At 38.8% G+C, this 14,336-nt stretch overlaps 1 protein-coding gene across 4 annotated transcripts in view; it reads left to right on the top strand.

Moving 5' to 3' along the window:
- Positions 1-14,336, top strand: part of RELN (reelin) — a 480,031-nt gene that overhangs the window by 175,795 nt on the left and 289,900 nt on the right. For all 4 annotated transcript variants that reach the window (XM_050925235.1, XM_050925228.1, XM_050925256.1 and 1 more), the window contains exon 4: positions 14,189-14,259. In XM_050925235.1, coding sequence (XP_050781192.1) covers positions 14,189-14,259 — 71 coding nt within the window. The remainder of the gene's footprint in view (positions 1-14,188; positions 14,260-14,336) is intronic.

Below are 14,336 nucleotides of genomic sequence, written 5' to 3'. Positions count from 1 at the left end.
CCAGCTGATCAGAACAGTCTGCTGCTGGAACTGTCCTTTAGGGGCTGTGGGCAGCTAGTATGTTATAAAAGGCTGCTCTAATCTGAGCTGGGAAGCTGACTGGAGAACAGAGGGCTCAAGAGCAGTGGATTGCAAAGATGGCTTAAATCGCCTTTGTCTCCACCATTCAATATTTCACTAAGACCAATTTGGCTTAACTGTGGGATCTAGCACAGTGTTTCAGATTTTGCTATAATTAACATTGTGGTTGCCAATTTTGGTTGGACATATTCCTGGAGGTTTCATCACATGACATAGTTTTTTTTATTAAAGATTAATCTTTAAATCCTGGAGACTCCCGGACAATCCTGGACAGTTGGCAACTCTTATTAACATGCATTTTATGTGTTATTTGAAACCCCATAAAACCTTTTCATTTAAATGATCCTTTACTCATATGTGATGAGTGTGCTTGCTGACTTTTGTAAGCAGTTATATAGAAAATGTGTCATGAGTTTGAAATAACCTGAGTGGAACTATGGAGAGGTTCTTAAATGTAGAGAGTCCTCCAAACTCTCTCTCCGTTATGACTGACAGCACTATGATAGAATGTATTGGCATAGTCTCAACTACATAGCAAAGCCATGTTACAAACAACTACAGTATGTCTGTAGAGTGTCACATTTAATGAAGTGGTGGATTCTTTTGTATTACATAAAAAGCAGTTGTCAGAATAAGTGTTGATTAACCTAATTAGACACAATTGTATAAGACTTTCTTTCATATATTAATCTGATCTGACACTAAAATATTACCAGTTTTGCAAACTTCAGACCACATTATTGGTACACCATTTTAAGTAAAATGTTTTATTTACAGTACAAGCAAATAAAATAGTTATATAATGACAAATCTGTTTAGTTAATGCTTGTACATTGCTTTGAAGATGTCAGGCATTAAGTAAGTGCTTAGTAAGTAGTAATATGCTTATTGCTATGACAGGAAATACCAAAGATTTTTTTCCTGAATGATATGAAAGTATAATCTGAGTATTTGAATTAGATCTTAATTAAATGTAGGCTTTGGGAGACTGTCAATCATGTACCCAGACTCACAATTTAATAAATCTGTTTTTGCTTTTTTAAATATTAAAGAAGTGCAATAGAATCATTAGATTATAATAAATATAGGTTTTTAATACTCATACTCATTAAATTAGAAATCTAAACTCTATACTGTATGTAACTTTATATACAATCAGTATTCCAGATACAGCTCAAAGGGTAATAGGCTAGACTACAGAGCCTACAAACATGATTTCCCCACTGGAAAAGGTAAGACCTAGTTGTTGGCACTGTTTCAGCAGAAAGACAATAGATGCTTGTTCTATTATTTATATGAATTGACTCACTTGGCAGATGCCACTATAATAACGCTTTATTTAAAGTATAGAAACATTAGAATTTGCTTTCCTTTAGTCAGACTTACGGCAAAATACTCAAAAATACTAGAATTCCTGTAATTGGGGGGCAAGCTTTGTCAAAAACTGTCTCTCATAATCTGTTTACAGAAAGCAGAAAAGTAGTTTCTAATCAGTTTATTTACATATGATTGTATAGTAGAGAAAAATCATCTTTATGTTATAGGGGATATTGGGGAGAGGGAATATAAGCACCTATGTATAACTTAAATTGTCTGATTTCCACTTTCTTCCTTCCCTCTATTATACTATATATTCACTATTCTATCATACCTCTCCTTTCTGCTCGCATACCCTCAAAACACCACCACCACCACCATATTTAAAAGAACATAGTTAAGATTACAAATTCAAGCACTCATAAATTAGAAAATATCAGAATTAAGGTTGCCTGTGCAACCTTTATTCTGTCTCCTTCTCTGTATCCATTATGATGCAGTCTTTAATTACATATCACATGGGTTTTTTACTTTAGGACTTTTGCCTCATTCAAGTCTTGATTTAGGAAAGCACTTAAACGTACTTAAATACATCCCTATTCAGGATAGCACTTGAACATGTGTGGGATCTCACTGTAACTTTCTACACCAAACCACAGAAAAACTAGAGCAACTAAACAGAAGATCGAAGATATTTAGAATTATCAAACCTATATATTTTAATTGACCTTACTCTTAGAAATAGCTGTACCATTTTTGTTTAAACTTTCCAAACAATTAAACCTGAGGCAGACATAAAATAGGGAAAATGTCAGCCAAAATGGTTAAAGTTAGTCAGAGTCAAAAACAACTGAAAACTATGGGCTATAATGGAAAGGGTTGGGCAACCTTAACTATATGCTTTAATGACAGCATTTCGTACACTAACAAACTTTTGTTAGTATTGCCGGTGGAGCAGTAGCTGCACCCATACTTAAAGTTTCCGAGGTATTTCCTTTCTAAGCCTATATTTTCAGTTGCTCATAACTTTCTAAAACTGTTACCTATTGGACTGACATTTTTATAGGCGTTGTCTTTCTCCAGAGGTGATCTTTGAGTGGACAATTTGAGGAATACTTTTGCCATTTGAGGCTACGCAAAAAAACTCCAACAACCAACTTTCCTCATTAAAAAAAAAAATCAACCTTTTTAAACAACTCCAGTTCCAAAATGGCAGGGATTGAAAGTTGAAATTAGGCAAGGAAATAGTTGTCATGGAGGAGAAGTACTTTGTAATATAGTGGTGAAACTGGATTTGATTTAACTCAGTTATGAAAAATCATACTTTGCACCTGCACAATAAATGTTCATTTATATATTTTTAACAATGGCAGCCTAACATCCTGAAGAAATACATTTTTGTTACACATCTATACATGATAATTTATTCTACACCATTAAAAATTTACTGAAGATTTGTAAGGAATGAGATTGGGGCCCACAGGAACATTGCCCTATTCTCTACAAATCTTATAAGTGTGCACAGAACCATGTACACATTCTAAAATGTACAAATCAGTCCAATGCACAGAAGTGTGCGTGGACCAATCCACACTTTAAAAGTGCCTCATTCAGAGTGTATTTTAAAGATGTCTGTTTTAAAAATGCATGTTTGCATGTGAGTGCAGTGAATGAGACAAGGCTTTGTCTGAGCTTGCCCATACAGGTCATACCTTGTAAGGTATGTAGACTTACGGTCATCTTGTAAAGTGCTCAGTTAGTGGGTTTTTTTGGTCTCAATCAGTCTGCCAATAGCTCCTTCATCCCAAGCACAGTGGAGGTTTTTGCAATAGAGACCATACTGGTGCATATTTTGTTAATGTCAACCTAGTCTTGGCTAAAGAAGTCTCTAATGCAATCTCTCTCAATCTCACCCACACACCAACTCACCCACAACAAGTTTTAAAGGTAGTTAAAAAAAAATCAAAGCAATTGAACTGGCATCTGTTTTCCATAGTGATGTCTAGGCTTTAAAAAAAAAGTGTGTTTTTCTTCTTTGCAACCGGTAAACACCTTTAGAGCCATTCCTAAATAGAAAACAGCTGTTTTAACTTAACCTTTTATGGTAAGAATTTGATTTAAAGTGGAACAGAGCTCCAGACAGATCAAGTCTCTGGCATTGGACCATTGTGATCTTTTTCTATCTTTTTCTATTGACTATATAGAAAATAAAAATATTAATTTATTTGCATATGGGACCTGATCGAAAGCTCATTGAAGTCAGTGGGAGTCTATTGACTTCAGTGAATTTGGGATTAGGCCCATGGTTCAGATAGCAGCAGAACACGTGTTTGGTAAATTGTTAGGATAGTAGGCTGGAGGGCATCATATCCCAATATAATTGAGAGTGGCCTTGGAAGATTTATTACTATTTGTTTGCTGACATGCTGTGCTTAGCTAAGCATTATGTGAGAAACATGTAGCTGTATTACAACATATATTATAGTTAATTTAACTATCAACAATATTTTCGTTACTTTCCCAACTCTGTTAGAGATTTGAAAATATCTCCCTTAATGGATCAATGTGCATGTAAGACTTGATTCCAATAGAACTTAAGGGTTCTCAGTAGAGCTGGATGAACATTTTGTGGAAGTATTTTGCTGAAAAATGCAGATTTGGGCTGACCAAAACAATTATTGAATTTGGGTCAATTTTTGGCAAATTGTTTGAATCACATAAAATTTTAAAATATTGGAAAGAAATGTCAAAATGGTTAATTTCAGCATTTTCAAAACAAAACATTTTGACTTTTCATTTCAGAAAGGCATTTCAGAATTTCACTCAATTTAATTTTTAAAAGCTTATAAAACTTGAAAAAAATAAACGAAACACTTCATTTTGGAGCAAAGAAAACATTTTGTTTGACCCAAAGAATTTTTGTAAAACTTTGTTTTGCTAGAAAAATCAAAAAATCCAAACCTATTTTTGTTCTTGTTGTATATATTTCAATTTTGTCATCAAAGAGAAAAATCAGTTATTCACACAGGTCCAATTTTCAGCACTTTGCAGGGTCAAGGCCCCAGTGCGGCTATGTAGGAAAGCATGAGCATTGTGATGATTCAGGTAACATATCAGATGATTTATTAGTGATGAATACATACCTCCCAACATTCCCAGTGGCTAAAGCAGGATGGACCCTGCCCTGCAGGCCGGAGAGGGGGGAGGGCCTTGCAGAGAAAATCCACCCCACACTCACCCCTCAGAGGTGGCTCCTGTGGCTTCTGTTCTGCCAGAATGGCTGGGCTCAGCTCCAAAATTCTGAGCACGTGCCTGGCTCAAGGAGGGGCCAGGGAAGGCTCTCAGGGAGGCAGGGATGGGAGGAAGGAGAAGGGGGAGCAAGAAACAAATCCTGGAGCAGGGAGCTGAGCCCAGCCAGCCTTGCAGGACAGGAGCTGATTCAACCAGGACAGCAGGCTTTGCAGGTCAAAGCAGGACAAAAACCTGGGACTGTTGGGAGGTCTGTGAATATGACTCTCTAACTCTGAATTCCGCCCAGTCATCAGCTACTTAATTTTTCTTCTTTCTTGGTGATAATTTAGGTAAAAGAGTGTTGTGTGTAATTATTTCTAAAGGTAATGATTAAAAAGAAATTTACCTGCATAACTAGTGAACGTTGGGACACCTCCGTATCTCAGTCGTGTGCTCCAGCACAAAAACTGGGCAGGGGAGAAAACATAACAGCTTCAGAAAATGTAGCTGAGGATGCAGTAGGTGGTGCACTTTCCTTTGCCATATTGTTGAACCAATGGCCCAGCATGAAACTAGGGCACACAGCTGCTGAAGATAGCACCTGTCAGATGAGACGTAAAAGAAAGCTCCTATGCCGCTTTCATAGGAATATCTTATAAACATAGAGGTTAGAGCTGAAAAAGACCTATAAGGTCATTCAGTCTACCTATCTGGCATTGCAGGATTGGTCCCTACAGTCCATTTTTAGAATTTTGTCTAATTTTGTTTTATAAGTCTCAAATAAAGGGGCTTTTACTGCTTCCCATCAAGTTTTTCTTGATATTCAGCCTAAATTTCCCCCTTCTTAACTTCCTCTCATTTACTCTGGGTTATACTTTTGTGAATCGCACCAAATAAATCTCTCTATCCCTGGGTTCAAATTATAGTAACTTTATTCAAGTGAGTCACCCCACTCAGACAAATTCAGAAGTGATACATAAAGTGGTGTAATTCATATTCATTCTTACATTCACTTGGACCCACTCTACTTATGTGTAAAGAAGTCTGAGTAAATGCAAAGGAGACTAAGCCACACAATCTTACCTCTTATTTGTAATTTGGCCCATTGATTTCAGTGGGACTGCTCCCATGCGTGAGTTGGTTCTTGGTGTCACAATTTGGTCCTTGATGTTTGCAGCTATCAAATATTTATAGACCACTTTAATGCCTACCCAAATCCATTTCATCTTTTAGACAAGCTTTATGAATAGGGGGTTAATCCCAGTTTCCTAACCAAATTCCCATATGGGATAATTACATTTTGCTTGCCAAATTTCCTTCTGCAATTTCAGCTGAATGTTGTTAACACTGATGGGGTTTTTCCTGATAAATCATATGAAAAAGACAGTCATGGAGGAGGGGAGGGGAAGACCGAAGTCACAAATTGATATTTAAAATGCCTGAAGTTTATCTTCAAGTAGAAACTGATTAGAACAATTTAAGTAAGTAATAGTTTAAAACCTTTAAACAGTGCTATCCCAGTACCTTCAGGTTCAGCCCCGCATAAATGTGGATGTGGAAAAAAACACTGCTGCTTATTCTTCAGAGCTGCTTTCCTACCTCAGCCTCTGCTAAAGCAACAAGAGCAGCAGCTCTGCACACTTGCCTTTTTTATCCTGACAATGGCCAGAAATATCACAGAATCCATTACCTCCCCTTCTCCGACGAAGTACCACTAGCCCTGATTATGAAGTTCTAAATGTTCCTTCTCTCTCTTATCTACCAAGCAGCACAGGTTTTAACTTGGGAACTCTCAATGAGCCAATTTCATTTAGACCATCTCTCAGAAATGTTTCTTTTTTAAACATGAAAAATCTGGGAATCCATTGTTTTTCTCACAAACATACACTGTTAGATATGGCATTCATCTTTGTTTTCTGCTCCAAATTGTGTAGTGCTGATATGTGATGATTCCATTACTTATCAGCCTAAGTAACTTAGGAGACTGTTGTCTCATTTTCAAGACACTTAGGTGAATAGGAAGTAAATCTCTAGTCACTTTTACTTAGTCATATTTGAAAATTTTCCCTGGTTGACCCAAACTAATCAGTTTAATTCACTGAATACAGTTAAGCCCTCTTGTTCCTTCAATAAATCATGTAGTTTTAAATGTAAATCATGTTTTGATAAGAGAAATTTCTGTATCCAAAACATTTAGGGCTGTTCAGTTTAATAAAAATAAATTTAATATGCTGTTTTGTGTGTTTAATTAAATTCCAGTTACCATCCTAATGTAGTTTGACACAAATCATGAGCAAAAAGTTTATCTAGTAAATAAGCAATATAACATTCATCATTTTCCAACATACTAAAAATGTACAATTAATGAGAAGCTGAAAATATTAAGCTACGTAATTGCTCAAATAAATATACATAGTTATACTTTACCCTTCTGGGTAGCAAAAAGGTGTACTAAATCTAGTGTAAAAGCTCTATTTTGTTGTAAGTCAACATGTTTTAATGGTCATAACCAATGAAAATGCTCCTTTCTTTAGAAAATAACTAAAGTACAAACAGAAAAGTTGATTAAAATCAATTATTTGAATCAAGGTTTTCCACTTGGTGATTTAAATCACTCAACCCTGATCCTGGTGTCAGGGACCAAAATAACTCCTGGCCTAACTTAGGGCTGCTCTAAATTATGCCACTTGCCATAGTCTTATAGGAATTGTGCTGGCTGAGGGTCAGTCAAAGTGCCATACAATCTGGTAAGCCTCTCCTATACCTTCTTGATAAAATGCGGACGGGAGGCAAGAACAAGTGACACAGAGCTGCCGTTGCAACCAATCCCTGACTTCAAAAGAGTCTCAGGCCTGATTCTCTATTGTCACCTTTAGTATGGCTATTGTGGTAGGCACAATACAAATACACAATAAAAGAGAGTCTCTGCCCTAAAGAGCGTACAGTCTACTGCAAAACATGGCAGTGAATTTGTGACCTGGGAGCTGGAACTGGGATGCACCACGCTAATCTTATTTAGGGCTACCAGACTTCCATTGGATGGGAACAACTTTTAATTGCTAATGAATTGGGCAGCATTCAAACTAGTGATCAACAGGTGAAAGGCTCTAAATGCTTCAGCGTGTTCCTAATGAGCTATAATCTCGACAGGGCCTGGTCCACACACAGTTTTTAACTGATTTAACTGCGTCCATTACATGTGGTAATATAGGCCTGTCATCCTGACATCAGTCCTGGACAAGATAATGCAGTGGCTTATATAGGGCTCAGTTAATAAAGAATTACGAAGAGTAATGTAATTAATGCAATTGACATGAGTTCATTGAAAATAGATCCTGTCAAACTAACTTGATATCTTTTTTTGATGAGATTACAAGTTTGGTTGATAAAGGCAATAGTGTTGATGTAATATACTTAGACTTCTGTAAGCTGTTTGACTTGGTTCCACAAAACTAGAACAATATAAAATTAACATGCCACATATTAAATGAATTAAAAACTAGCTAACTGACTAGCTGGGACTCAAAATGTAATTGTGAATTGCAAATCACCACTGAGTGGGTGTGTTTCCAGTTAGGTCCCACTGGGATAGGTTCTTGCCCCTACAATATTTAACATTTTTATCAATGACGTGGAAAAAAACATAAAATCGTCACTGATAAAGTTTGCAGATGACACAAAATTGGGGCAGTGGCAAATAATGTAGACGATAGATCTCTGATACAGAGCAATGTGGCTCACTTGGTGAACTGGGCACAAAGAAACAATATGCATTTTAATATCACCAAATGTAAATATGTACAACTAGGAACAAAAAATATACGCCATACTTGCAGGATGGGGGACTCTATCCTGACACTGAAAAAAAGCTAGAGTTCGTGGTGGATAATCAGCTGAACATGAGCTCCCAGTGTGACACTGCAGCCAAAAGAGCAAATGTGATCTTGGGATGCATAAATAGGGAAGAGAAGAACAGAAGAATGCCCCACTGGGTCAGACCAGTCTACGCCAGTATTGTGTCTTCTGACAGTGGCCAATCCCAGATGCTTTGCAGGGAATGAACAAGAACAGGGCAATTATCAAGTGGTCCATCCTCTGTCATCCCAGCATCAGGCAATCAGAGGCTTATGGACACCCAGAGCATGGGTTTGTATTCCTGGCCATCTTGACTAATAATCATTGATGTACCTATCCTCCATAAATTTATCTACTGTATATACTCGTTCATAAGCCAAATTTTTTTAGTAAAAAAGGGAAGCACCAGAGAAGGGGGGCATTTTATGAATGGGTATAGAGAGGGAGAGGTGGGACACAGCCCCTGCCCCCAACAGAGGGATCAAGGAGAGGCAGCACCGCCAGCAGAGACAGAAGGGAAGAGGCAGAGCCAGAGTCTCTCCACTTCTGGCCACGCTGCTCTCCCCCCAGCCTCCAAAGCAGCTGCAGCTCCAGGGCTGGCAGGCTGCAGCTGTGCCACTTGGCCACGCCCCCCAGAGCAGCCTGTGGCTGCACCGCTCGGGCGCTGGAACATGCCGCAGCCACACTGCCCAGCCCAGGCCGCTGGAACATGCTGCGGCTGGAGCAGGCTGCGGCTGCGCTGCCCAGCCTGCTGGAGCAGCTCCAGCCAGGCCAGAGACATCCTACCCTGGCCCTCCCTAGATAAGATGGGAAGGGATGGGATGGGGAGAGTGTGGGCGTCCCGGGCTAGGGGTGGGGTCATGTGGGGTGGTCACAGGGGTTACTTCCTTGACTCTCAGCATTTCCCCCCAAAAATATTTCCCCACCAGTTGCTGTCCCAGCCCGTCAGGGTAAGCAGGTGGCACGCCGGAACACTTTGTTTACTTAGGTTTACCGCCGTGCCTGCAGATACCCGAGGTAAACAAACCATCTCAGCCTGCCAGCGGCTTATCCTGATGGCCCGGGAGCCAAAGTTTACTGACCCCTAATGATGGGTCGGCTTATGAACGGGTTATAAAAAAAATTTCCATTTTTATTTATCCATCTTGGGGTAGAGTTGGCTTATATACTAACTGGCTTATGATGGAGTATATATGGTAATTCTTTTTTGAACCCCATTACGCTTTTGGCCTTCACAGCATCTGACTGTGTGTTGTGTGAAGAAGTACTTCCTTTTGTTTGTTTTAAATGTGCTGCCTATTAAATTCATTGGGTGCCCCATAGTTCTTGTGTTATGTGAAAGGGTAAATAAAACTTCCTTATTCATTTTCTCCACACCAGTCATGATTTATTAGATATCTGTCAGATCACCACTCATTCATCTCTTTTCAAAGCAGAAAAGTCCCAGTCTTTTTAATCTCTCCTCATATGGAAGCTGTTCCACACCCTTAATCTCTTTTATTCCCCTTCAGTGTACTTTTTCTAATGCTAATATATTTTCTTGAGATAGGCTGACCGGAACTGCACACAGTATTCAAGATATGACTGTACCATGGATTTATATAGAGGAAATATGATATTTTCTGTCTGATTGTCAATTTCTTTCCTAATGGTTCCTAAGAATCTGTTAGCTTTTTTGAGTGCTGCTGCACATTGAGTGGATGTTTTCAGAGAACTATCCACAATGACTCCCAAATCTCTTTCTTGAGTGGTAACAGCTAATATAGACTGTCTTATTTTATATGTATAGTTGGGATAATGTTTTCCAATGTGCATTACTTTCCATTTATCAACATTAAATTTCATCTGCCATTTTGTTGCCCAGTCACCCACTTTTGAGAGATCCTTTTGTAGCTCTTCACAGTCTGCCTGAGACTTAACTATCTTGAGTAGTTTTGTATCATCTGCAAATTTTGCTACCTCACTTGTTTACCCCTTTTTTCAGATCATTTATGAATATATTGAATAGGAGTGGACCTAATACAGACCCTTGGAGGAGACCACTATTTACCTCTCTCCATTCCCTTTGTTTCCTATCTTTTAACCAGTTACCAGTCCATGAGAGAATCTTCCTTCTTATCCCATGACTGTTTACTTTGCTTAATAGCCTTTGGTGAAGGATTTTGTCAAAGGCTTTCTGAAAATCTACCCCAGAATGTCCCTCAGTGGCTCTGTTATCCCTTTTGAGCTGCACACTTAGCCAATTTTCAGGGTCTTGTGGGTTGTTTCCATTAAGGAAATAAATAAATGGTGGAGTTGGGTATTTCTTTGATGCAATCCTGTTTATTTACAAAGAATATAGATAAAAGTCCTGTTTCCCTGAACATAGTAAGAATCAAACAATAGGAGACAGTTTCTTTGCTCATAGTTTCAAGATTCTTTTTAGCCAATGTGCTACCCAAAAAGTCTCTTAGCTTTTTCTTTTTTATTAGTGTTCCCTTGGCAGTCTCTTGGGCTTCCTTGCTGTTTTCTCTGTCTGTGTCTGTGATATTTCAGCAGCTTCTCGCTGTCTCGCACTCATATGCATCCATCACTACCTCCAGTACCCAGCCACCTGCGTTTGCATTCAAATGTCAGGGAAAAATCCCTCAAACCGTAGAGGTGAACTCCTACTCCAACCTTGCCACGTGCCTATGTTTTGGCTGGCATCTCCTGTTGTTTCAATTACCTGATCCTTAAAGGAGCTAAATTACATTTTAAATTTATCCTAAATGAAGGCAGATGTTGTGCCCACCAGCTTCACAGAGGTTTCACCCAACCTCCAGCATAACAATTTCAATTCTAGAGGATCTGTGAAGAGGCCTCTCCATGTGTTGGTTTGATTGAGGAACAGAATCAAGAGGGAAAATATCTGCCCCACTTCTCTTGTGGCATTTTCCTATGTGTGCACAGGAGCACAAGGAGCCTGATTTTGTCACATATACAACACACAACTAACTATATATGTAACATCACTTTATTTTGGATTTCTAGTAACAGCTGGCTTTGGAATGTTCTGGTATTTAGTCTATTGACTGCATTCACTATATCTGGTCCTTTCAAGAAGGCTGGCCAATTGCTCCTATGGATTGCAGAGCATACATTCTCCATTTTGGAGAATATTTTTTTTGGTAGCATTCTAACCTCTGTACCCATTTTTCACTGTGAGGGTAAGTATATAAATGTAATAGAAATAATAAATAATCTCCCTGAATATCCATAAGCTTAGAACTGTGAGCACTTAAAAACAATGCGTGTGTTCTGTACACAGGATGGTGCTTTAAGAATTTTGAAAGCTCGCTGTATTTTAGCTCAGGTTTTTAAAGGGGTCTGTAAAGTTTTCAGAATTCTTTGCTGTTTTCATGTGCCAAAATAATGTATTTCTTCTTATTATTATACTTCTTTTTTTTTCTACTACATGGCCACTGGGTCACAATAACACAGACAGCATGTGCTAATATAGTATTGTTATAAGTTATGCCATATTTCACACAACTGTAAAAAGTGTTTGAAATCCTGAAAGAGTGTCCCTATGAAGATTTCTCGGGACTTATTTTTTCATTGTATTTGCATTTTAAAAATGTGTTGTACAGCTCACACTTATTGTTCCAGACACTGCAGGAAGACAGACAGGACACCAGGGATGTGGTTTCATTAAGCTGCAGCTTTGTTAACATATCTGTGAACTATCCAGCAATAACTATCATCCAGTGCAGATCATCCTTCTTTTGTAATCTGTTCCGCCTGGTGAAGGCCTGCTCTCAGCCCCCCCATCCTATTAGCCTGGTCCTAGTACCAGTGCTGGGACCCCAGCGTTCTCCCCTCATGAAGGGCTAAAGGAGATGGAAAGGGGGCTTTCTCCTCACTGTACCAGAGATTAGGAGCCCAACCCCATTCCCCACCTTCTTTAGGTGATGCCTTCTCCTAATCTGCTTCCAGTTATGGCTTATCAGGGAATTGGACCCTCCTACTGAACAATTAACTGCATTGGGCACCTGACAAGTTGTGACAAAATGAATTTTATAACCTAAGCTACCCATTGGCTCCCTGGGCTGCTGAGAGGAAGATGAAAAAATGTACCCAGCCTGACCAGTTTGGTAGTGAAGGAAACACTCCTTCCCAGCCCCCAAAAGGCAACCAGCAGGAAGCCCACAGCAAGACCTGAAAACTCAGCTCTGCTCTAATTCAAAGGGAAGAAGTGCTGGGGAGGAGCTTTTCTTTCCAGCACACAATGGCGCGCTTGGGGAGGGGGAAGGCTTTATAATTGTTGCATGGAAGCAAATAGGCTTATGCTGCACTCTTCTGTCCAACCAATCAGAATCAGCCACATAGCTCCCCTCTTACCTTCTTCCATCCCATAAGAGAAGAAGGAAAAATGCATTTTAAAGGAACCAAGGATTTTCTTTCCTCAGCTGGTCTAGACAAAGAAACTGAGGGTGCTACTCTGTTTTTCTAATGATCAAACACTGATGACTTCTAACCAATTTGCCTTTTTAGTGATCAAAAACTGTGGCCAATCCTCTTCAAAGCTTGATGAAAACAATTTAGCTTATTAATTAAATTTAGTTTTTTAAATTCTGTTGATCAGTTCACTTCATAAACATGCTATTGTGACTATGAACAGAATGAAATGTATTTGTCCTAAATACAATATGTGTTGCTTTTATGGGGGAAGAGGACATTTTAGACATTATTTTTCAAAACAAATAAAATTATACATTATAGCCCCAGTTCTGCAAACTAGTCCTTGCAGCTGAGAGCCGGAGTTCCAGCCCAAGCCCCACTGTGTGCACAGCTATATTTAGCACACTAGCATGAGCCTCACTAGCACATGTCTGTGGACCCAGGCAGGGAAGTTCAAACACAGATGCAGTATAGACATGCCTCTGAGCCCATTATCAATATTAGCTGGAGTTTTTCCATTAACGTCAATGAGAGCATGATATAGCCCCAGGTTTGGAACGCTGATATAAAATCCCTAATATCTGCAACTTATATGGACATTTTCTATTATATCTATCAAGATGACAAGCTCAATATGCATGTGTAACTCCAGTTAGTGTCAGTGGGACTTTCCTCCATGATCAAAAGGCAAATTAAAGCTCCTGAGGAAGGAACTTTTTTACTGATGGACATCAATACTATGGCAGCTCTAGGTGGGCTTTGCCTTGTGAACCCATTGCATCTAAAAGACTGAATTTTACATTTATTCCTTTTTGTTCTGGCAGATACATTACTGCAAATAAATGTCACTTTCTCCAAACTAATATAACTATTGCTCCCTGGATCAGCTGATAGGGATTTTACAGGGGCTGCTTTGTGAACATCTCTCCTATGTTCGTTCCTCTTACCTTCCACAACAGCCCTTCTCAGGCAAAGCACATTAATTTTGAAACATGCTTAGTCTTATCCAGGTGATGACCTAAAATATAATGTCCTCTGCTGAGCTCTGTGCTTGCAAATAGCATGTTGTGGTGCCTTTTTACTACTAGATGAATCATTTTGGTTCAGGTAAAGCAAAATAAAGTAAATAAAATTAAGTAAAGCAAAATAAAAATAAACAAGTTATTCTTCCAAAAGGAGGACTGGGGAAGAGTAAAAAACCAGAAACTCATCTTTGATTTGACCATCCATTTATGTAAATAAGTTTGCCACATTATTTATTTTTGTCTCTTTATATTTCCAGGGCTACAGCTACCCACAGAGGCCAAGTTATATTCAAGGATGCCTTAGCACAGCAGTTGTGTGAACAGGGAGGTGAGAGCTACTGCATTTTAAAATTTAATGTCAAATGTGCTTTCTACATTTTTATTCATATCAGTATAATTCATCAT

Source organism: Gopherus flavomarginatus, chromosome 1 (assembly GCF_025201925.1).
Source record: "Gopherus flavomarginatus isolate rGopFla2 chromosome 1, rGopFla2.mat.asm, whole genome shotgun sequence".
NCBI lineage: Eukaryota > Metazoa > Chordata > Testudines > Testudinidae > Gopherus > Gopherus flavomarginatus.
Note: the sequence above shows the minus strand (reverse complement) of the source record. Positions and strands in the feature narration are given on the sequence as shown.